The 25658-nt window shown below is 45.5% G+C and overlaps 1 protein-coding gene across 1 annotated transcript in view; it reads left to right on the forward strand.

Moving 5' to 3' along the window:
- The window catches only part of LOC122387949 (uncharacterized protein K02A2.6-like), a 39242-nt gene that overhangs the window by 8784 nt on the left and 4800 nt on the right, over positions 1 to 25658 (forward strand). The window contains exon 3 of the mRNA XM_043378660.1: positions 2405 to 2575. Coding sequence (XP_043234595.1) covers positions 2405 to 2575 — 171 coding nt within the window. The remainder of the gene's footprint in view (positions 1 to 2404; positions 2576 to 25658) is intronic.

Genomic DNA, 25658 nt, shown 5'->3' on the forward strand with positions numbered 1-25658 from the left:
TCTAATGGTGTCCAAAGTGACCTTTTTCCCTTCCAGGTACATGGCATGCACCATTCTTCTGAACGCGCACTGGTCAAACTCGTCGAAGTACTCGCGTGGCCCCCTGTTAGGGCGCTGGCGGGCTGGAGACTGGCATCCATGTGTCTCTATTCCACTCTTGAATGCATTAACAGAGGCAATCGACACTCCAGTAGCAGAGCTGGTCTCCTTCGCTACGTTAATGCTAGCCGCTGCACTCTCATCACCTTGCTTGAGGTATTCATCTTTCTTTCGAATAAAATATTGGTAAACATTATAAACCACTTGTCTCGCTTGTGCACCGATCGGTTTTCCTTGCCGAAGTTTTGAGAGCATTGCATATTATTGTATACGAATGGATATAAATTTCAAAAGATATATAAAAGTCTCAGATTTCCTTGATACACAGCAGACATATGGTGTGTTCGCTTTTAGAGCCAGTGGCAATGAGCGTGACGCTTGATTTTTATTATCAAATTGTGTGACGTCACGTGCTAAGTTATCTGCACATCTTGGAGTGAAGTCTAAAGATAAGAAAAACGGACTATAGAACATGAATTTAAGCACCAATACTCACTGATAAAAGGTGAATATCTCAAACGGTTCAAATATAAGGCATACGCAAATCTGCTCTATCAGACTGCTATCTCAGTTTAAAATCCCATGTTAAAGGTGAACTATTTCCTCGACAGGGCCAGCTCGACTCCTGCAGTAGGACTCCAGCCTCGTCCAGTCGTCGCCGCTCGCCGAGACCTGCCTGACTCCTGCAATAGGGGTCCAGGCTGACCCGTTCGTCCAGTAACCGCCGCTCGTCAGCACCAGCTGGGCTCCTGTAGTAGGGGTCCAGCCTCGTCCAGTCGCCGCCGCTCGCCAAGACCAGCTGGGCTCCTGTAGTATGGGGCTAGGATGGCCCGTTCATCAACCGGTCCTGAAGTCACATCGCTGTCAGCCAGCCGAACTCAGTACATAAGTCACCAACCCTGAATGTTGCCAGCCAAAGTCGGCAGTTTCCTTCGGACAGTCATCTCACCAGTGTTGTACAGTGTACAAGGTTAGTGACGCAGTTAAATGCGTCAATTAAATGCGAGGACGTGCGCTTGTATGCAGCGTTTTGTCATGTTGAGCTGCATGGGTGTCGATTTTCACCGAATAGAGGGTGCCCAGTGCCCACTAGGGTGTTTCACTTTTCACTTTTTTTCTCAGATTGTCTCTCCTCGATCGGATTCCCATTATTTCATCTTTTTAATAAAATTTGGTGGCAATCATTCGATTTTAAACTCGATTCTAAACGTCGCGATAATTCGCCAAAGTTCTCAATTTTTGTGCCGTTCGGCGTTGAAGTCACCCATGTTAGAGCAATTGCAAGTAGGGCACTAACACCAAGAAAATACGGCCGTGCAAGAGGTGGTATTAACCGGTATCTTATGACACTGTGAAGGTTGAATACGGTACCTGCGCTTCCATAAAAGTGTCGTCGCTCTGGTGCTCAGATTAACATACACAGACATAACTCATTATTCAGGACACGACAACTTAACAGTAAGCAAAACACTGGTACGTCAGTGACGGCAAAACATGTATTTCGGTACCGGGCCTCAACACCGTTTCTCATCGAACCCAGTCACAGGGTAGCCAGGGCTGCCTTTGTCATGTGTGGCACTGCACGCCTGTGCCTCTCCACAGCCTGCAGAAGCCACTGGAATTGGTCCTGCCCCTTCACATGCTGAGCGAATGTTTTCAGAAGAGCGATGCCCCTCTCCGCGGTGTCGTTCACGACTTTCACTGTTTTCACCGAATTCCTTGCATAGGATGTACCTACGCCTCGTGACCTTCCCACTCCCCAGGAGGCTTCGTCATCCACTCGTGGTCGACTCCCATCAGGTCAAACATCAGCCACGACGACGTGGTCACCAATTCTGACAGGCTGGTGGACTCATCCAGTGCGACCGATGGTGTCTGATCACTGATCAGGCGCCGCGGAGCACGAGTTTGCGAGCAGGTTGACACATATGGCCTCCTTCTCCTCTTCTGTGACACGGCTGCTAAAGAGGCTGAATACTACAACTGATGGCTGCAGATACCACAAATGGCGCCGCATCACAGCGAGAGCAGCGTTCGCCACTGGTTGGTCCAACTGCCTATACCGCACCAGGCTACGGTACAGGTTGAGGTCGTTAGCGGGGGCGTCCTCTGCAACAGGGGCCCGCAGCCACGCGACGACATAGAAGAGGAGCAGGAACTGAGCCATCCGCTGCACCTTCTCCTGCATTGGCTCATCGTACTCCAGCTGGTCCGCGAACAAGAACATCTTGATGCTGTACACTTGATGCTGTACACTGTACACTTGATGCTGTACACTGTACACTTGATGCTGTACACTGTACAGCATCAAGATGTTCTTGTTCGCGGACCAGCTGGAGTACGATGAGCCAATGCAGGAGAAGGTGCAGCGGATGGCTCAGTTCCTGCTCCTCTTCTATGTCGTCGCGTGGCTGCGGGCCCCTGTTGCAGAGGACGCCCCCGCTAACGACCTCAACCTGTACCGTAGCCTGGTGCGGTATAGGCAGTTGGACCAACCAGTGGCGAACGCTGCTCTCGCTGTGATGCGGCGCCATTTGTGGTATCTGCAGCCATCAGTTGTAGTATTCAGCCTCTTTAGCAGCCGTGTCACAGAAGAGGAGAAGGAGGCCATATGAAATGAATCTTCTGAAAACATTCGCTCAGCATGTGAAGGGGCAGGACCAATTCCAGTGGCTTCTGCAGGCTGTGGAGAGGCACAGGCGTGCAGTGCCACACATGACAAAGGCAGCCCTGGCTACCCTGTGACTGGGTTCGATGAGAAACGGTGTTGAGGCCCGGTACCGAAATACATGTTTTGCCGTCACTGACGTACCAATGTTTTGCTTACTGTTAAGTTGTCGTGTCCTGAATAATGAGTTATGTCTGTGTATGTTAATCTGAGCACCAGAATATGCGACGACACTTTTATGGAAGCGCAGGTACCATATTCAACCTTCGCAGTGTCATAAAATACCGGTTAATACCACCTCTTGCACGGCCGTATTTTCTTGGTGTTAGTGCCCTACTTGCAATTGCTCTAACATGGGTGACTTCAACGCCGAACGGCACAAAAATTGAAAACTTTGGCGAATTATCGCGACGTTTAGAATCGAGTTTAAAATCGAATGATTGCCACCAAATTTTATTAAAAAGATGAAATAATGGGAATCCGATCGAGGAGAGACAATCTGAGAAAAAAAGTGAAAAGTGAAACACCCTAGTGCCCACTGCCCGGGCGCAGCAAATCCGCCGCCGCCTAAGCGGTGACCTTGACCCGCACCGTCTGTAGGGGCTCCAAAGCCAAGCCAGCCGAGCCGGAGGGAAATTTAGAGAGCTTGAGCACCCCCAACCCGGCGGAAATTGACACCTATGTTGAGCTGTATGGATGCGTTTTAGCCTTCCGCCGTGGTGGTAAATAGCAGTCTACATGCAGAATTAGGCAGGCTTATTAACGGACTCATTATTTGATTCATTGTGTCACCTTTGTCGGCACGTGTAAGATGTGCTTAACTGCCATTGGCTCTCGGTCTGGCGACTTCTGGGGACCACGTAATGGGGATGACAATTGGGATCCTGTGCCTTAAGCCGGCCATTTACGTCCATGGCTATATACCCTCGTACTAGGGCCAGTTATGACGTATATAGGGATCCACGAGATCTTTTTTGATGAATGGGTTGTGCAGTGTTGAGATCCGCGTGTAACGTCACGGTTTGGCCAGTCTGCCCTCAAACGCGTCATCTTTACTCGTATTTTATTTACATGAACACTTTGCATGGTCCAGTGGTTTATATAGACATCTTCCTTGCACTAGCTAGTTTTATGTGGCCAGGTTGATTGCCTGTCAGCGCGGTCACGCTGTCGTCTTTCGGTTGGTGCGCTTAAATGCGGCGAGATGAATGTAGGATTTCCCTATTTAGTACCTGCGCCCAGCTCAACTGGAGCCTTCGGACGGCGCACCTCTTGGCCGGCGTTGTTATCTGAAACTTATTTTCTCTGGCGTATGTTGCAACTTGTTGATTGCCAGCGTCGTTGTATTACGTACGCGAAAGCAGTAGCGGCGGAACACCTTCAATTAAGGGGAAGGGGGGAGAGGCACTGCCGACTTTTGATCCCATTCTTTCCATGTAACGCCCATAGAGCCCATGTTAAAATGCCAAAATCAAAGGGGGGCACGGTGCCCCGGTGCCCTCCCCGTTCCGCCGCCTATGCGCGAAAGTACCAACAGTTTCCAGTTGTTTGTGTCCCAATGTTTTTTATGTTTTTATTATGTACAGGGACCGGTTGTCGATATCAATGTTATCGGTTGTTACTGGACAGGACAGACGGCTAGACAAGGGATTCGTGTACAGTAGCAACTGCTGGTCCCCGTACCAGCATTGAAACTGCACCAGTACCAGCATTGAAACTAAATATAAGATATCTCAGAGGGTTGCGCTTTTGGAGTGAGTTGTGGTGCTTTACGCCGTACCTACATCATGCTTAATGAATGTGACCGTCGTGTTTGTGGGATCCACGTCGGTACTAGTCAGCCCCACGAATCGTGGTAGATCATAACATAGGCATTGATTTTAAAAGCGATTTTCCACGGCCTCTCAGCAGTAGCGGCAGAACACCTTCAATTAAGGGGGGGGGGGCACTGCCGACTTTTGGTCCCATTCTTTCCGTGCAACGCCCATAGGCTAATGTTAAAATGCCAAAAGTAAAGGGGGCACGGTGCCCGCCGCCCGACCCGTTCCGCCGCCTAGTTATGCCTCTCAGGGTTGGTTCCAAAATGGGCACGGCCGAGGATAATCTTCGCCTCCAGTTATCATTTTGATATATCTACGAAACGGTTGCTGGGTGGTACACGAAAGCAGCTTTTTCAGGTGAGTTGAAAGGGGAAGAGGTTCTTTGAATTACCATTTCGGTCCATGGCTCTAAAAAGCGCTAGTTTAAAACTATTGTTATAATTCCTATCGTAAACCATCGGACGCTCGACGCTGCATTGGCATTGGTACGATGTGCCAGTAATCGCTCGCCGAGAATGATAACGTGGTGCAGCTTTACTGATATGTAGGATTATCAATCAAATGTAATAGAAACGATATTAAATCCACTACCTCTTTAGAAGCTCGTGAAATAAGCCTGGCTATCTGGTTGTCGAAGCCAGGCAAATATATGCTTGGAATGGCATGTCCATTGTCCATGACATCATTTAATTGAATTATTTTCCTTCTTAGCACTTAAAATACATTCCAGCGACACAAAACTCCCAAAAGTCTGATATCTTGCCCGTGGTATCGTGGTACGATCGGCGAGTACCTTCCTTCCCAATGTCCATGGCTATGCGAAGTCTAAGGTTGGCCTACATAGCCTTGGGTTGGCCTATGGTATTGCCTGTTTATCCTATTTCATATCGTATCTATGAAAATAAAGTGTTCACGATCGCATAGTGAAACTGAGAGCAAAATATTTATTTGCAAAACTCCGGCAATACCCCTCGCTTGATACTATAAAAAAGCATTGCACACGATCATGCGAAGCCGTGAATCCTACCGCCTTTATTTAGCGCCGGCGTTCCCGCGTTAATAATTTCTCCTGAATCGGAGGACCAATAATCAGCTGACGCACCGTTGTTTTGATGTCGGCGGACCGTGCCAGCCTGAGAGGGATCAGATCTGACCTGACCTCTGCCTGTTCTGACTGCGCTGGTACGAGTAACTGACCCCAGCTGCTGGAGAGGCGCGGCCAATACAGGGTGTCCCAAAATTAATGTCACACTCTCCCACAACCTTTGTTTTGCCTTCTACTGCACAATATCAATATAATTTCACCGGTACTGGCTCCCAGACCATATTGGCTACATTCTACCTAGTCACGTGACCTTCGAATTTTTGTGACCCTGACCGGTCAGGGGGTGTACGGAGGTCATTTCCGGGGCAGTACCCACCGCGCGCGTACCAGGTGTCCAGGATGGCGAAACTGCAGAGCAATTCGTCCCGCAGCGGGGCAGTCGGCATGGTTGCTGGTGGCATGACCCACGGCCAGGTCGCCGAGGTACTGGGCATGAGTTGTCGCACGATTTGGGGCTGGTTATCACGCGACAGAAGCGGATAGACGCAAGATACCTAAAAGAAACAGGTAGGTCGGGTGTTTTGAGTAAAGCCCTGGTGACGTCACGGACATTTCTTATATGGAGAATTTCGCCTTTAAGGAAAATATTCTACAAACGAAAATTTGTATTTTATAAGCAAAAAATACAGTCTTTCAATTACAATATGAAACTTATATAACTTAATTACAAAACTTGAAATCCATTGAGTGTTTGTCCCAACCCCCTGCTATACCCTTGGTCACGTGACTAAAATGATAAACTTTGCGTTTTACAATGTTATGACTTAAACAGAAGTAATAAATATTAAAAGTGTACTATTTATGATGTTTTAGGCAGGAGTCTTGTAAAAATATCCTTAAATTATATATAATCTGTTGAAAAGAAGTCACGTGATGTTACCAGATTGTGCTCGGACAGCATCTTCTTGAACTTCGATTTCGAGTACTTTGTACCTCCATAGAGGCCTAATAACGGACGCTTTCAGTTATAAAATGAAGCGCTGGATCTAATAAGGGCAAAATGTAATCATTTGTTGCCCTTCAGGCTTGGCTATCCAGGCATGAACTTTGGCCAGTTTGTGTGCAAAGCCTATGGTGAAGGGAAAACTTCACGCCCAGCTGACGTCACAGACCTCGGCTACCAAATCGTGTCCGGTGGGGGTCGGATAGACGCCTGGGAACAAGCTAGGTCGCGGCAGGAAGATTCCGCCAGCCGGGTATAGCGCAGATCGTCATCGCGAAGTGCGGAGCTAAGGACGGGCTTATCCACAAGGAAACTGGCAAGGAGGCTGATTGCCAACAGTCATCCAGTCTTCAAATTGATAATCCATCGGTACCGGAAGATGTCTCTAAAGCTGAAGCCCAACAAGCCACGTTTCCAGCCCAAAACTTCTGCTGAACATGTCCAGGGCCATCTTTCAACAAGTCGGCGCCCCGGCTCATCGAGCTAGAACGACGAAGGAGAAGGACTGGTACAGATCGAACTTCCCAGCATTCTGGGAGGACAAATGGCCGGTAAATAGCCCCGACCTGTCGCCGATAAAAAAATCTTTGGGCGATCGTCCTGTAAAGCCCTTGTTACACTGCCGAATTTTGGTACACGAATGTGCACGAATATGCAAGTCATCCTGCGGACCGATTCTGGATCATTCTTCCACGGTCTTGGCATTTCGCAGACCAGTCGTTGTCCACCGCGCGACTTTTACGGTTCGTCACGACCGCCACGAATATTTCATGAAAAATGAGAATTTCGTGGCCGTTCGCCGAATTTATAATGAACGAACATGATCGCCAAACAGTCGCCGAGTCGCCGCCGACATGTCGCTGCGTGCACCGACTTGTTGCCAAGGTATCGCCGAATATTCGCAACAGATTCGCCATTCATTCGCAATATTCGCCGAATCATGGATCAACTTCGACCCGCGCACGATTAGGGGGGCCCCCACCCGTTTTCTTCAAATCGGGCTCTGTCGGCGAACTGTTCGCCTTCTGTCGGTCAACTGTTCGCCGATTTCCTACACGACGTGATTCGGCGGCAGGGTCGTGGCCAAAATTCGGCAGTGCAACACGGCCAAGAGGTGACCGAAACGGCGCCAGGATAACCTGAACGCACGCTGACCAGGAACGTTCGATCTGTCTGGTCCAAGATCAGTCCACAGAAGCTAGACATGTTGATGTCTGTTGTCCCGGACCGTATGCTTGCCCGCATCAGGGAGAAGGTGGGATGCATCTGTAAGAAAAGCGCGCCTCTCATGTTTGTTATTTTCATGAAATTGACGCTGGAAAGGTGTGACATTATTTTTGGGACACCCTGTATATCGAGTCGAGTGTGCTGGCCGCTGTCTGCGTTGTGCAACCTGGATGGAGGGTGCTACGTAAACCTGGATACGTAACCTACGTAAACTGGATGCTGCGTAAAAGAAAATATACGTCAAAGTCTTAGGTTGGAAAAAATACCTGGCACATTTGGAAGTATTTACGACACGACAAAAGCTCTTTCCTTTCTTTCGATAAAATGCATATTTGCTAATTTTATTATCTATTTTTAGTCACCAAGTTCGTCATCGCACCTGAAAATTTGACAAAAAGGTGTTTTTTGGTTTACTTTCCTTCTACATACCTCCTATGTACAGCAACGCATGAATAATGAAGGTAATATGATTTTGAGCCCTTTGAGACACTTGGGGGCCCTTTTCCTTGGGGGCCCCTCAAGGCCTAGTCCCCCCGCCTCTGAAATCATTTCTCCAGCCTTGTCCAGAGTGCCTGGCCCTTCCAATTCATCGTGAAGGCTACGAAGTATAGATGGCATAAATTTTAGCTCGAATTATATCATCGAATCTGATTCCCTATACCTTAAGCATTGTAATGACTGGATTTGACCACAGAATGGTGCACTGAAGTTACTGAGTAAGTACGCAATTACGGAAAAGACTTGCATCACGACGATGAACAGAACTTATGACTCTGCTCTCTATGTGAGTCAAGACTGACATGCTATAGCATGCTATAGCATGTCAGTCTTGCTCAAACTTGCTGCATACATACTTGCTTGTGTACACTTTCTGAAATGAATGATTGCTGATATCCCAGACTGCAAGAATGGCAATGCATAGTCATCGTAGTCAAGCATTCACGTTACGTAGTACATAAATGGGTCTCAGGCAAATGGTATTTCACGGTGAATTTTGAGTCGTGTGAAAATGCATTATGAAGTAAATTTAACGATGACATTGTGCAACGATATAGTTACAGAAACCTTTAAAGGGAGATAATGACCTTTTTCCACAAAATCTGAGTTAGGACCATTTTCTGACAAAACACAACAAGCTATAATGTAAATTAAAACCATTTTGCTCAATTCGGTACCTTGCCGCAAATATCTCAACTTGAAGTCACGTTAGCGGGGAGCGCTGAAAACGACCGTTGAATAAGTACTTACATCACTTTTTGGTACTTGCATGTAATTTTGTAAAATGAGCGTATTCCTTACATTTGATCTTCATCACATCTAGTTAGTTAATGGTCGTCTATAGTGCCTTCAAAAGATATTCATGGTTTGGGGGGTGGTTTATGTCTAAATTTACGCAACTATTTTTCCTGTTCATCATCTGACGCCATGTGCTGCTATTTTAGTAGCAACGACTCAATTTTGAATCGGTCCCGCCGACTGCACAATAAAAGAAGATAGATACAACACTTTTGCGGCATCACTGAAAAACTTATGCAGTACTGTTATCAAAATTCTCATAACACCGTTCGACAAACCTGAAGTCTTTTTGAAATAAATATGCTTGTATTTTTCGCTTCAGGCTCTGACGCCAAAATAATGAATTTCGTAGTCGCAATCGCATGATTTGGCTGCGTTTCTGGCGCATGCCGTTCATTTGTGGCGCAAAATAATACTTGGAAACAAAGAAGAGTAGGCACTATGTACCCCCGAATTAGAATCTAATTATTTCTAAACCGAATTAACTCTAATTCAAATTAGAATCCTTACAACCAAGCAACGACAAGGCGATAACATAAACAAAAACCCAAGCGTCGCCGTTTGAAACAAAAGCGCCATATACTGCGACTTTTTTATAGAGAAGGACAACGCATTTCGGTGGGTGTTACAAGTACTGCAAGTACTGCTTCTTTTTGCAAAAATAAAAACCTTTTTCACATACGAAAATGTGCTAGGAAATTTTCATATTTTATAGAAACTACAGTAGAAATAGTATAGATGTCGAGTAATTTTTATTTAAGAAAAAAGAAAGCTCATTATCTCCCTTTAAAAGGAGGCTGGCGAAACGTTAAGCGAACGGGACGCTCTATGCTAGTAGCTATGTAGTATGTACTACATTGTTAATTTTGAGCTCAGCCCCATCGGCAAAACGATTAGTGTCTTTCACTATGATTTGAATGATAGATAAATACAGATATCCAGATTAGATATAAATATATAATGGCCGTTTTCACGACGGAACTTTCGCAGAGGAACCTATTTGATGCCTGAAAAGTACCTACCCTTTGAGGCCTTAACATCCCTCCAACTGAAATATTTTATGTTCAAAATAATTTTAGAAGTTTAAATCCGGGCATTATGTGCCCTCAAATCACTTATTTATTTACAAACACAGCAATTTTCGGTTCTAGTAGCCCACCTTTCGACTATGAGGTATCAAATCAGCGTGGCAACTTGCTCCCTCTTTGCTCCCTCGGGTATCTAATTCCGGAATTCTTAAAAACAAGGAAAGTATATATCGAGTTCTCTTTTATACCCATTCAGTTATGTTTTAATGGTGATTAAAATATGGCAAATTTTTTAATTACATTTCATATAAGAAAACACGCAAAACAATGAAACAAAAATAACTACGGCGGATATTTACCTTCAGGTACCCAATTCCGACCAATCAGCACCTCAGTAGGATATGACGTCATAAAAGAATGGTGTTGTAGGCCGTTTGCAGTCCCGGCCGGTAGGTCACGTGACCGCCGGGCCCCCGGGTCACGCAGCGGCCGGGAGTCGGACGCGGGACGTGGTCGCGGGCGGACGCGCGGGGCATCATGCTTTGATTTGTTTGCTTTGTCAACTTAAAGGGACTATCCCACCTTCTAAAATGTCGTTAAAACCAGTTAAATTGTGCCCGACTCTATAGATTGGATGACCAGGAACACGGTTCTGGCATTTATTTTTCATTAAACATCTTAGGCTTCCCATATTCCAAACACAAACTTTCAAATATGTGACGTCACAGCCCAAAATTACCTCCTTCCCCAGGGCACATTACTGTCATAAAGCTGATTCTTTTTACTCTGTAGGCACCACAACAAAGTTCAGACCAAGTTTTAAGCGATTTTTCAACGAACAAACCCATTTAAATCAGAATCACTTAACGAGGTGACGTCACACTAACGGTCGCTCCATGTTGAAGATAGGGCCTTGTACAAGGCCCATTTTCAAATGAAGGGAACGAATTTCTTCAACACCAAGAGGCCGCGGGGGTTGCAACCTAGATAGATAGTGGTTTCTGAACCTCGCCGCAAACTTGGCTACCTCAACTCAAACCTCATGTTAAAGGTGGGATAGTCCCTTTAATGCAACTTACGATCGCATACGTGTGAAACCCAAACCCTGCTCAGTGCCCTTAGAAATTGAGTTTTGGAAAGCTCAAGTCCCTATAGCTCCTCAGGTCGGCAACAGTTGAAGCCTCATCTGAACCCATGTGAAAAAGCGAGGGTAAGGAGCCTTGTGTCGCTTTTTCTTTTACCGTCATAATTATCTAAACCATCACAATTTTGAGTTGCCACATTGTCTGGTTCACTACAATCGTGTAAAACTTGGGTGAAGGCTGGTGGCTCAAAGAAAGGTGAAGATAACTATTTCTTTAAGTGCCTGATCCGTGAAATATCCCGGCTTTGCAAATCTACACTTTTTATTTTCTCCACGATACATTTGTTAAAATTGTTAAAATTTAATCTACATTTGTTAAAAATTAAAAAATAAATAAAAATAAAATGTATTTGGTTTTGTGTAAACTAGATCATAAAGTTTACCATAGTTTTGTGTAAAACCTGGTGGCTAAAGAAAATAGTGATTTTGCTAACATGATGTGCGGAAATCGCTTAAAACTTGGTCTGACCTTTGTTGTGGTGCCTACAGAGTAAAAAGAATCAGCTTTATGACAGTAATGTGGCCTGGGGAAGGAGGTAATTTTGGGCTGTGACGTCACATATTTGAAAGTTTGTGTTTGGAATATGGGACGCCTAAGATGTTTAATGAAAAATAAATGCCAGAACCGTGTTCCTGGTCATCTAATCTATAAAGTCGGGCACAATTTAACTGGTTTTAACAACATTTTAGAAGGTGGGATAGTCCCTTTAATAGTAGATCTACACAAATATCCACAATATTTGTGGATATTTGTGTTCAATTTCTTTATTTATTCAATTTATAGGAAAACCATTAACTATGACCATTTCTCATACACGACGTAGCAACGTTTCAAAGCAATGGCTTGGTTATTCATCATACACCGGTGCACAACCGCGCTATATTTAGAATTAAAAAAGATTTCTCTACAATATTAGCTATAACTATCATGGGTCATGCCCGACATTCAAAAATAATCAAAGAAGCATAAATTAGAGCTGCAGTTCTACCAGGTCCCCGCAGCGCACCTCACACGAGCTGTCTCAAAAACAAAAGGGAGTCGCGATCTATAAAAAATACGAAGAAATGCAGAATTTATCATTCTATGAGTTGGCCAATTCCTGATACGAAGTCAAACTTGAAACGTACTCATTTTTGGCTCCTAACATGAAAGTTTGCATTTACCTGGTACTCTACTTTGAACAAAATCGCACATTTTTTGGAAATTTAAACGTAATTGTTATTAAATTATACCTTTTCTGAAAGAGCAAATATTTTTACGCTTAATGTATCTAAAAAAAAATGGATATCAATCTATGAAAGATCACAAAATTCACGTCTGAAGTATGTCACTGTTTCCTTCGCGTTGGGTGACGCATTCACATTGTCTGGATGATTACTCGAAAACAAGAGAGAGAGTCGCGATCTATTGGAAGATGGAAAATGTACAGAATCGTTGGAGGTGAGCTATGGCTAGTTTGAGCATAATTATGAATATTATGATGGTAGAAAATGACCTTATGCTCATGATACAATGAAATGATATTAAAATAAGTCCAAAAAGTATTATGATATAGTTCGACTTGCGTCGTCTTCAGAATGTACATTTTCAGAATTGTCGACGAGCAAATTCAAATTGTTAAAATTACATTTCAGAACTGCTTGGTATTTGATTTTGGGTATCAGTTCTACTAAAATGCCTAAACCGAAAAGATGTGCATGCCCAAACCACCATCACCAGCATAATCCTAAGTACTCGGGCTATGTTTGATGTTTCGTTGAAAAGCAACACTGTAAAGAAATGGATGTTGGATGCATTGAAAATAACTTCTGGTCGCGGCCCTGGACAGGGGGGCGACACGGCTATTCACGCAATGTATTCATTTGCGGGCCCCGCGGGGCCTCGCGATGACGCGGCTGGAGGCAACCACTCAGCGCGCTAGGATCCTTCTGGCGGGGCCGGGCGCCGTAAGGTGTGCAATGAATGGGCGGGCAAACAGAGATGAGGTAGGTATTGAATTTGAAATGACATCATGAGCAATTGGATGGGGAGAGAGAACGTTTCGGAGCTTGGGATGGGGGAAAACCAAAAATATCACGGTCGGATCAGTGCTCCGACGGGGCTGGGCGCTGTATGCGTCGTACCTACAATGAAGAGGCGTACAGACACCTCACCCCACATCCTGTACTGCTCTATCCGTGCCTCTGGGTGAAGCACTAAAGCATCACGGACGGAAGCCCACAGGACCTGCGAGTCGACGAGGCGGCCGCCGGATACTGCAGCTCCCCGGCGTTGCCCGGGACCGAGGGTTTAACAGTAGTAATTTCACTGGTGGTGAATCCTCGTAATGTAGAGATAATATCCTCAAGGACCTCCGTTACGATTTTATATTCCTAAACAATATGGCACACCAATTATGCTTGCCTACGTTCAGGCATTATCCCTGATGCTTATCCGCCCACTACAACATGTGTTGTCTGTCAATCAACCATCGCTCGACGACGGGATCAATTCTAACCATCGGTATTCGGTTGTCAATTCACCCACCCCGTTTCCCTAAAAATAGACGGGTCAGACTCGGCCTGGGTCCTAACGAGTCCTAGAATCGCCAGAGACGGGATCGGGTCGCCGTTATTGCACCGGTCTTGGCGTCTTTTGGTACATATAGAGTAGAAACCATCGCTCGACGACGGGATCAATTCTAACCATCGGTATTCGGTTGTCAATTCACCCACCCTGTTTCCCTAAAAATAGACGGGTCAGACTCGGCCTGGGTCCTAACGAGTCCTAGAATTGCCAGAGACGGGATCGGGTCGCCGTTATTGCACCGGTCTTGGCGTCTTTTGGTACATATAGAGTAGACAGCTTCGACCACGGACGTCGGACCGTTCTACGAATGTACGCACCATCCAGGCCTAAGATGCGTCGAGCTTTATAAGAATGCAGTCTAGATCAATCAACATAACAATGGTGGTATGCAAACGCTTTAAAATCTCTCCCCGGCTCCCGCAACGTCCCAACGCTCCTCCGTTATACGCTCGCTCGATGCGTCCGCCGAGCCGGCTTGCCTCCAATGACGTCATCGGCCGGCCGGCGGCGTTCAAGGTCAAACGGCTGGTGTCCTTACCTGGAGTTCTATAGCCTTGGCCCTGGATATGTTTGCAACAGCTGCATCGAGTTTGTGAAGGCACATCGTGACGTGCGAGGTGTCAGTGTGGAAATGTAAGCATTATTTTTGTTATTTTTTGACAGACCTAGATATTTAATTTTATATCCTTTTGTACACCAGCTAATGATTGTCACCAACAGCTTTCTGTGGCTTTTAATATAAATAATAAAAGTAAAATAAAAATAAAATTATAATATAAAAATAAAAGCCATATAAAAATACAAGAAATAGCATAATAGCCAGCCTGTTGTGGAGTATCTGCCAAAGCAAATAGATAAATAAATCCTGCTTGCGACCTTATAAATTGCAGCCTTAACATCTTTTTGTATTCCATAGCCCAGTACATCATCAAGAGGGAGACAACACTGACAAGCATACAAGGTCTGACTCAGGTCCTGCTGTAAGTGTGGCCAGTCCTTTCCTGGAGCCAGAAGAATTTGAGCAGAGTTGCAGTCAGCAGAAACATGAAGTTCCTTGGACCAGCACCTGGTAACAGATTTGCTTTTCAATATTATCATATTTTGATATGTCTGAAGGTATATTTTAATCAATCATGTAACATGTTTCAATCATGACCATGTGCAACCAATCACTTAAGCAGTTTTTGTTCATTCATTGAGTGTGTAATCTGCAAATGTTTTGTTCTTGTCAAAAGTCAAATAATGTTTTGCAAATGTTGCAAATGTTTTGACTCCATTATAAAGACGCTTCATGGAAGACTCTTTCCCAAGATGCCGACATGACTGAATACTGTTGTTCACTATCCATGCAATGTCCTAATGACAGAAGTTTCCAACCAGGGGTGAAAAAATGTCTCAGGCTGTCACCGACGGAAGGTCCAGCTGACTCACGCCTAATTTTGACATTTGAGCAGTAGCTAAATGAAGTTTGAGATGCGCTGAGGACCTCAATATACGCCTATCATGAAATAATCAATTTTCGACAGTCTTATTGTCTTATTGTCTTATTTATAAGATGTCCGTGCGTGCGTGCGTGCCTGCGACTGTCATGCCTTATGTGTCTTATTGCGCCTGAAAGGCGCCGCGTATCGACGTGAAATTTGGCATGCCGAATCGGTGGGTTGATGTCACCTCTGTATTAAAATTTGGGACGGATTGGCCCACGGGCTGGAGTCAGCTGGCTGGCCAGCTGACCGTCGGACGGTTTTATGGAAGCTCCGTATTTGATCTGGATTCATTTCAGTTTTTGGGAGTTTTAATTATTATTGTTGGTCTCAGTCGACTTCTGGAAGAACGGTTTCCCGGAGGAAGCAAGATTGTGTCCCCGATTGATACGTAAGTGTTTCAATGTTGTTCTGAAATATGTTGGAATTTTCGGGACTGATTGATTTTTGATGCTATCCGATTGAAGTCGAGATCAAGAATAACACTTAGATATTTCGATTCGTTCTCACGGAACGTGACGTTGTAAGCCTAGCGCCTGCTACCTGCCGATTAGCTTCGGCCCCTGGTGTGGCTCCTGATGGCGTTGATAATAAATGAGCTCTTATGCTATATGATCTGCAAAATTGATTGTGTTCCCATTGACGTTCTTGTCAAGCTAGTTGGTGAGAATTTTACGGATGATGAAGTGGAGGCAGCCAAGAGCCTTCTCTCTGATTATGTTGATGAGTCAATTAGAGCTGGTAATCGGCGTGGCCAGAACAAAAAGAAGATGAATTTGGATGGAATCGCAAAAATGCTTATTGAATGTGACAGAACTCAACTTCCGAAATTTGTCGCTCTGGACTTAGCCAAACTGCCTCCCATTACAGTTGACTGCATTGATGTCAGTGCTCTGATGCGCAAACAACAGCTAATGGATATTGAGCTCACTACGATGAAGGATATGATCCAGGATATTCTTAAGGTCACAGCGGACACCTCTGAGAAGGTCGAGAAGGCTGTTGCCAGCCAGCCTGCGCCAACCACTCAGGTTGAGTGTGATGCTGCCGCCCAGTCTGGGTGTAAGACGACGTACGCTGGGGTGGTGCAGGCTGCTGCTCCAGCGAGTCAAGATGGCCAGGAGTGGACGCTGGCTAACCGAGTGAAGAGGGCCAAGGCACCTGCTCCTAGACCCGCTCCTCCTCCGCCTGCGGCTGCGACCTCGAGTACCACTGCGAGCGCCACGGCCGGTGCTAGGGGCAAAGCGTCTCAGCCGTCTTCGATTGTAATCGGCTCCAAGAAATGTGCAGGTGGGCCGATCCGGGCGGTTCCCACCGTCAAGCGGTTCTCCATGTTCATGTCGAGGCTCCCGCCCGGCACTGGCGAGGACGCTGTCAGTTCGTACGTCCGTGAGCAGACTGGGGCTGTTTCAGTGACCGTGACTAAACTACAAACTCGCTTTGACAGCTACGAGTCCTACCGACTAGACATCCTCAACCCATCAGCTGATCTGGACTTGCTTGACCCCCAGCTTTGGGCGGAAGGGCTGATAGTCAGGCGATTCTTTCAGAAACGCGGGTCTGTGGGACCCCCCTCGGGGGCTGCGAGCTCAAATGGTTCAATGTGATGTGTTGTAAAGTGATGTGTAGTGTAGTTTTTTTTTGCCCTTAGTTTTTTCCTTGTAATCCTTATGTTACAAATTAGCACTTACAATTGCCAATCTTCAAAGCGTAACACTGGTGGTATTCAAAAGTTATGTGAACATTCTGATGTAGTTTTCTTACAAGAGCATTGGCTCTTTCCGGACGACCTTTCAACGCTTAATAATATTCATAATGATTTTGTTTCGTTTGCTCTTTCATCTATGGATCCGTCGTCAGAACTTCTTACGGGTAGGCCGTTTGGTGGTGTCGCTGTGTTGTGGCGTAAGAGTTTGGCACCTTTTTTCAGGCCCATTTCTTTTGACGATGACCGTATTATTGGCCTAGAGTTTAACCGTGGTGGGGTTAGGATGCTCTTCTTGGGGGTATATTTGCCATACTGCTCGCACCAAAATTTCGATAGATTCGTTTACTATTTAGCTAAGTTGAAATCGATCATCGATGATTTTGAAACACCGCACGTATGCGTTCTTGGTGATTTTAACGCTGATATGGTAAAAGCCACCGAATTCGGCAAAGAATTGGAATCTTTTTGTTTTGAGTCTCGGCTTTGCGTGGTCGATGCAATGCATCTCCCTAGCGACTCTAAAACTCATGTAAATGACGGACATGGTACGGAATCATGGCTCGACCATATCGTCTGCACTGAAGGGTTCTTGGAGCTCGTGAGTAATATTGTGATTGACCAATCTATTCTTAGCTCTGATCATCTCCCTGTAACGATGAAAATCAGTTGTGAAAGTTGTGATTATAATCACAATGACTCGACCGGTCAATATGCTGATCAGAGGTGGGTCGTGGAATGGGATTCCCTGACTGTGGAGGATTTGTCAGCTTTCGAATCCGTTGTCAAGGAAAATTTGGACAAAATTTGTGTTCCCAGTGAGCTGCTTCACTGCAGTGGCTGCTCTTCAGTTGAACATCGCGATGTTATTGCTTCGTATTATGACCAGGTGATTGCCTGCCTGAGTGAGGCTTCAAATAGGACGATTGGCAAGGCCTTAGATTGTAACGCAAGGAATGTTGTTCCTGGCTGGAATGATTTTGTTAAGGATAATCATACTATTTTTAAGGATGTGTATGCATTATGGGCGTTGATAGGCAAGCCTAGGGGTGGTTATATTTTTGATCAGTTGCGGCTAGCTCGTTCACGGTTTAAACTATCACTCCGTTATTGCTTGCGAAATGAGAAGGAGCTTCGCGCCAAATCTCTCGCCGACAAGCTTATAAGGAGCCCTCAAAGTATGGGTGATTTTTGGAAAGAGGTCAGGAAATTAAATTGCTCTCCTCCTCTCGCTCCTTCCGTTAATGGTGTATCAGGTGAGGTGAATATCGCTAATATGTGGAAAGACCACTTCTCGGAAATTTTGAACACAGTTCAGAATAGCGAGAAAGAAGAGTCGGTCAAGCACAGGCTTTCGAACGTTCAACACGTATTCCCATCGTTTTCAGTTGCAGAGGTCGGAAAATGTATTGGTGAGCTTTCTTCGGGACGTTCTAGTGGCAAGGATGGTTTGTGTTCTGAACATTTTAAATTTGCCGGTCTTCCTTGTGTGATTCATTTGTCTTTGTGTTTCACAATGTTTGTTCGTCACAGCTTCTTGCCCTCTTCTCTTACGAATGTTTTATTAACACCAATTGTAAAGGACAAAAATGGAAAATTGAATGAGAAAGACAACTATAGACCGATAGCTGTGGCAAGTGTTTGTTCCAAAATCTTGGAAAGAGCCATTCTTAACCGTTGTTCTGTGCAGCTTCGTACCGGTCATCACCAGTTTGGTTTTAAAGAGCATCACTCAACTGATATGGCTATTTATGCCTTGAAAGAGATCACGGACTATTATTTGCGTAACGGTAGTCCGGTGTTTATATGTTATCTCGACGCGCGGAAGGCGTTTGATCGTGTTAACCATTGGACTCTGTTTGATAAATTACTTGATAGGGATATTGAACCTCACTTGGTGAAACTAATCTCTTCTTGGTATAGGACTCAAGAGTTTCAGGTTCGTTGGGGTAAGTCCGTGTCCGAAAGCTTCCATGTTTCTAACGGTGTCAGACAGGGTGGCATTTTGTCACCCTTCCTGTTCAATGTTTACACAGATGATCTGTCCACGGCTCTCAATCGGAGTGGTTATGGATGCCACTATCTGGGTAGCGTGAATCATTTATATTATGCAGATGATATGGTGGTGTTGTCTCCGTCCCCATTTGGCCTGCAAAAATTGCTAAATATATGCGAGAGCTATGCGGTGAATCATGATATTCTGTTCAATTCCAAAAAGTCTGTTTGTATGGCAATGTTACCTAAGAGATTTCGCGACATGACCTTACCGACGGTTTTTCTCTGTGGCCAGATTCTGAACTTTGTCAATAATTATAAGTATCTTGGGTATCTGATATCTTCTGACTTCGCCAGAGCGGACGATCTTGAAATTCGACAGCAGTATAGGTTGCTATGTTGTAGAGCTAATTCCCTTATTCGTAAATTTGCTTTGTGTACGCACTATGTGAAGAAATACTTGTACGATATTTACTGTTCTAATATTAGCAACATGCACCTGTGGCATTCCTATCACATGTCAGATTTGAGAAAGTTTAAGGTCTGTTTTAATAATGCTGCCAGGATGTTTTTTGGTTACGATCGATATTGCAGTGCCTCGGAAATGTTTGCTCAGCAGAATGTAGATGGCTATGACGCGGCTCGCCGCAAATCGATGTGGAATTTTTTGTCTCGAATAAGCATGTCAGAAAATCGTATCATATCCACGTTATATCATAGTGACTTGGCATGCACATCATCTATGAGGAAGTTGTGGTCAAGAGCTCTCTATGGCTGGTGACTGTCATTGTTGTACCCATGTGTAAAGTGTGAATATCCCCTTCATTCCCATTTGTGGACCACGGGTCTGTAAATAAAGTCTCTCTCTCTCTCTCTCTCTCTCTCTCTCTCTCTCTCTCTCTCTCTCTCTCTCTCTCTCTCTCTCTCTCTCTCTCTCTCTCTCTCTCTCTCTCTCTCTCTCTCTCTCTCTCTCTCTCTCTCTCTCTCTCTCTCATAGGCGGCGGAACGGGTGGGGGGGGGGGCACCGGGGCACCGTGCCCCCCCCTTGATTTTGGCATTTTAACATTAGCCCTATAGGCGTTGCATGGAAAGAATGGGACCAAAAGTCGGCAGTGCCCCCCCCCCCCTTATGATTGAAGGTGTTCCGCCGCTACTGACTGACACGTAGATAAAAGGAAGAAGCTGTAGAACAGCGCTGAGTGTATTGTCCGTTCAAAGCGGAAGCAAATTTTCGTTCTATTTAATGCATGGCTTGAGGTCGTTTCGACACGAAGAGAAACATCACAAACAAGATGATCATCCAAAATTCCATTTAGGTGAATGTTTTCCAGAAAAGGAGATGGAACAACGGTTGATCATAAATCATAATCCTCAAAACACGGGTGGCTCTCGTCGAGTGACGTTCAGCATGCTCCTTCTAAAACTCGGTTCGGTTATAGAGTAGTTGATTAGTATGTAGCACCAACAACCTCAGCTTGTTCGAGACACCAATAGATACGGTCGTTAGGCCCATGGCGAGCAGCGAGGATCGCCGTCCCCTGTCCCTGTTATACGGCCTTGCCTTGGCCAAGGTTTATGACGATTCGGCGGAGTCTCAGTCCTACCGTCCCATAACGTCCGAGGTCTGTTTATGGGGCCGGCGATGGCTCCCCGAAGATTCTACGGAGGGGTGTTCACGGGCACCGCACACTGCTGCGTGCGGTGTGTGCGGTACGTCCAGCAGGCGTGGGGGTAGGGGATGGGTAGGCGGCTCTGACGTCACGGCTGCGTGCGGTGGACGGTCCGCTGTGGCCAGTCCCGACCGGCCACAGCGGTCGCTGTGTGCTGTGACGCAAGGCTGACGTAGGGACGCAGTGGGCGGAGCTTGGAGGCTGTGTGCGGTCCGACCGCACACAGGGTCCGTGAACAGCCCTCTGGTCAGTCGAATTTGAAAACTCTTAGTGATCGAACCTCGTTGTGTCGGTTGTGAGGCCGAGTATTGCACAGAGGAATTGTGACTAGCGCTACGCATTGGTATAGCATCGTAAGTACCTATATCGGGCATCTGTAGTGTTTTTTCGGGAATAGAATCACCGTTAACAAATACCCCGCTAATTTAACTTACATTTAGCAAAAAAAAAAAAACGTAACGTGATTGTTTGATATTGCTGAACAAGATAGCACTTTTACTTGTTATCGACCTCAGGATCAAGCTGGTATTACGAATAACACATGTTCACCGTTTAACACTTTTCCTCTTTATAATGCAAACCTGATTCGAACTTCATCGCATAAACATGCGTCGCCTCCGAGATGCGAACTCACGACCCACGGATCCGTAATCCGAGACGCTACCAACTACGCTACATGGGCCCGGACGGCGCCGCCCGGAGAGATGCGAGGTGGCTGGTGGGGTGCAGAGAAATAGAAAATGGGCCCGCCCTGTACGCTGGACGCCCTAGAAGATCGGCTGGGTTTCGTGCAAAATGGTAGCTAAGCCAACCAAATTATTCGACTTACCTGACATGACATGTTTGCAGCAGAGACCGAGATTGAGATAAGACAGATGCAGAGCCACATAGGCGTAGGAACAGGGGGGGCCGGGGGGCCATGGCCCAGGGTTGTATACCAATCAAGTCGATTGAATTGATTGATTTGTTTCAACGCGTATTTTGAGTTGATTGGATTGAGTCGATTGACTTTTCGCGATGACTGGTTGACTGACTCGTTTGACTTTAGCGACTGTTTGACTGATTTGACTCCCGAAAATTAGAGTGACTCGTATGATTGAGTCGATTGAATGGAAAGTTCAAATGTTTTAGTTGACGAAAAATAATGACACCAATTGATGACATCAAAGATCACAAAACTACTCTGAAAACTGCTTGTCATCACAACTGCAATATGGGGTACATGGCCAAATAAAGAACAGGGCCTAAACATGAACAGCCAACTAAGCCAACTTTGACTTTCAACTGCAATAACTGCTCCAATCCTGGTGATAGAACTTGGCGATGCACCTACCTACCTTTCTGCACTCAGCAGGAGACGTTTTTTTTTAATCCAGATGATAAAGTGCAAGGCCCTATATACTAATAAAGTGTGATTAATTAATAATTCACATCTCCACATCTCATCAGAAACAACCCACTGAACTCTATAAATATCAGAAACCCCTACAAAAATAGCTGAAACAAAAGCGCCGTTTTCGTCTCACTAATTACGTTGTTTACGTACCTAATTAATAGCTAATTTGCTGCATTGTTTAATTTGCAGCAGAACGTTTGTTGATCCTTTTCTCCTGAGAGCCTAAGCATAACATATTTAATATATTTCATTTTCCTTAAAATATTTTACCGAATATTAGTAAGTGGTTTTATTTCAAATGAAATAATAATTAAAACGAAATTGGTGTTGTACAACCGATTTATTTTATGATGATCTACCATACTACATGATAATCAATGACGTCATCTTACCAAAAAATCAAAAGACGTAGAATAAGGATTTATAAAAGCTTAGCATACTTATTGGCAAAACGTTTTCTCGCCGGTCGCACCGTGCCGTTTTCGCGTTTTAATTTTCCTTGTTCCTACTTCCTTTGTCCTTAACTTATCCTGTGGTTCCAGAGTCCCTGTCCTCTCCATTTCCTTTTAAATATATTTTTAATCCTCATCCCTATCCCCCAGTCCTAACAGTTTCAAATTGTATTGCAATAAAATGTTTTGAATTCTTTACATAGGTACCTAGCATTGACATGCCACGTCCAGAGTCGTGGACCGCTAAATACTTCAAATCTCTTCTTTCTTAACCCTCGCCCGCACATGGGGGGGGGTGGTTGCCACCCCCCCCCCCAGGTAGTCTTTCTGCTCTGCACTCAACATTTTTAGAGCTAGAAGGCTGATTTTTCGTATAGCTGCTCCTCTATCCTTTCTTGATGTCCACTGAAAATTTCAAGTTTCTGTGATTTTTGGTTTCGGAGATATGACCTTGTTTTTCAGGTCATGTCATGACCCAAATGGCCAATTCTCAACATCTTGCGTTTGCCATGGGCCTTATGAGCTTTTGACACCCTGATTTCGGCCTTTTTTGCCAGTCTTACCTCCTACCTATCATGGAACATGTTGTTCGACGATGTAAAGGGGTCAAGGTCAGGGTCAAGGTCAACCTAGGTCACCTAAGATAATTGCGTTTTAGGCAAGCTGAATTTACTTTTTGTGAAGTTTTTTGACTGCATTTTTGGTAAAAGCTTCTCAGATCATGATTTCATGTAATATGGACCCAAAAACAATCGGTGCACACATCAGTATACACACAGACACACACAGACATACAAACACATATAATTGACCTTGACCTAACTTGACCTGAAATGACCTCAGCAGCAAAATTCTGGTCGGGTAGTGTGACAAAGAGGTTCTAGCTGGCTTGGCACCAGAAAACAGCATCGTCATCGGTATATGGTAAGCAGCACACTTGATATCCAACGGTGACCCAAAACAGCAACATTTTTTAGTTTGACCTGACCTGGAAGGTCAATGACTGACCTGAGAAGGTAAAACTGGGTATCATTGGATTCGTCTCTTCCCAAAGAATCTTTTTGGTCTTTACTGCTAAGCTCTATCTCCAACAGGAACGAAATGGCGCGGGGGGGTGGCAACCACCCCCCCCATGTGCGTTCTAGGATGGGAAAATGGCATGTGCGGGCGAGGGTTAATCTGACAACATCCCACGTCTCAAATGCACATGGTGTGGAAAGATTTTTCAGGCTGCCCGTCAGTCTCTGTCTAACCGAAACTGTCACATGCAGGTAAGATATTTATTTCTATTTCCCTATGGTTAATATGTTATTGATGCATATTATCCATTAAAATAGACATGGTGTAGGGTAAATGGCCAAATCACGAACACTGCCAAAATCCGAGCAGCCAACTTTCAACTGCAATATCTGATATTTAGTGTAAATGGAGTTGGAATATGGCCAAAATTAAATTGACAACTTTTAGGTGAAAGGTGGTGATTTGGGTTAAGGGGCGAGTCAACTACTGGGTTATTTTGCACCCATTAAATGAAACTTCTGCTCCAATTCTACCCATTGAACCTCAATATCATGATCCACCTGTCCATCACTAGGTATCCTTCCTAATCACATAGTAACTTTGAATGGCATGGCAATTTATAATTTTAAATGACAATATTTTTATCTTTCTTCTGTAGGTAGGTAGGTAGGTAGGTAGGTACATCAGACTGCTACGGACACTTTTCCAAGTTGGTGGGGCAAAAAACCTAATGTATGTCTTGGTTTGAGTCGTTTGATTGAGTCGATTGATTCCTTTCATTGTCGCGTTTGAGTCGATTGAATTAATTCCCGAAAACTGCTCTGTCCTCTGACTTGATTGACTTGATTGGTTTCCCAAATTTGTCGTGATTGAATTGATTGCTATTGATTGAGTCGTATACAACCCTGCCATGGCCCCCCACTTTCGGAGGTGGGGGGCCAGCAATGTTAACTGGCCCCCCCCCCCACTTTTTGCTGACTTAAGTGTCTGTCTGTACCTACCACCCGGTAACGTGACAACTATTCAGCTTGCCCTTTGAAGATTCCCTTGTGTTTCTACAGCGTTATTGACCGCAATTTCCCTCACTCAATGAAGGAAACCATATCAGAGACAAGACTGTGAGTCCTGGTGACAGCATTTTGTTGAATACCAAGGCCGTATATAGGCCTTGGTATTCAATTGGTATATAGGTTGAATACGAGGCGCGGGACAGCGAGCACTGAAAAGGTATAAGACAAGCACGGTGCAGGAGAATGCGTATACAAACGACCAACGCTTGACCGGATCTGCTTGGGGTCGGCATAGTTCGTCAAAGGCGTACTAGCTGGGGGCCAGGGTGACCGTGCCCCCGGCTCGGTTTAAACAGGCTGGGGGCCAGCAATCTGCCCCTCCCCCTTCCACTTTCAGTGCAGTGGCGGTCGCAGAGGGGGGATCAGGGCCATGTCCTTCCCCCCTCCAAAGGCTAATCAGGGGGTCATCATATCATTTGGCCCTCCCAAACAACCAATGGGCCCCCATGGGCGTATGGGGCTCTGGCCCTTATTCGATTGTCACGAGGCTCAAGAATCCCACGCTAGCTATTAACAGCTCCCAATTCCCAAACCATGTCTTTGAGGGTCCTACACTGATCTCGGAGGGCCCTTCAGTGGCGGTCAAGCGCCCACAATGACCGCTGATAACCCACATTGACCTCTTTGACCACATTTTGAGGGCCCCTAAACCGGCCTCAAGGGCCCAGCCGGCGTCTGAGGGCCTCACACCGGCCTCTGGTGGCCTCATTTCTGTCTCTGGGGTCCCAAGACTAACCTTTAGGTGCCTCTGAGGGCCCTGCACTGAATTATGAAGACCCGATGCCGGCCTCTAAGGGTCCGCATCGGCCTCTGAGGGTCCATCTTGGCCTTAGGGGTCCAACGCCGGCCCATGCCGGTCTTTTAGGGCCCCACACTGACCTCTAACGGCCCATGCTGGCCTGTAAGGACCCACATTAGCCTCTGAGGGCCTTACACTGGATTCTGAAGACCCGATGCTGGCCTCTGA

The sequence above is a fragment of the Amphibalanus amphitrite genome, unplaced genomic scaffold (assembly GCF_019059575.1).
Source record: "Amphibalanus amphitrite isolate SeventyFive unplaced genomic scaffold, NRLGWU_Aamphi_draft 000017F_arrow, whole genome shotgun sequence".
NCBI classification, from domain to species: domain Eukaryota; kingdom Metazoa; phylum Arthropoda; class Thecostraca; order Balanomorpha; family Balanidae; genus Amphibalanus; species Amphibalanus amphitrite.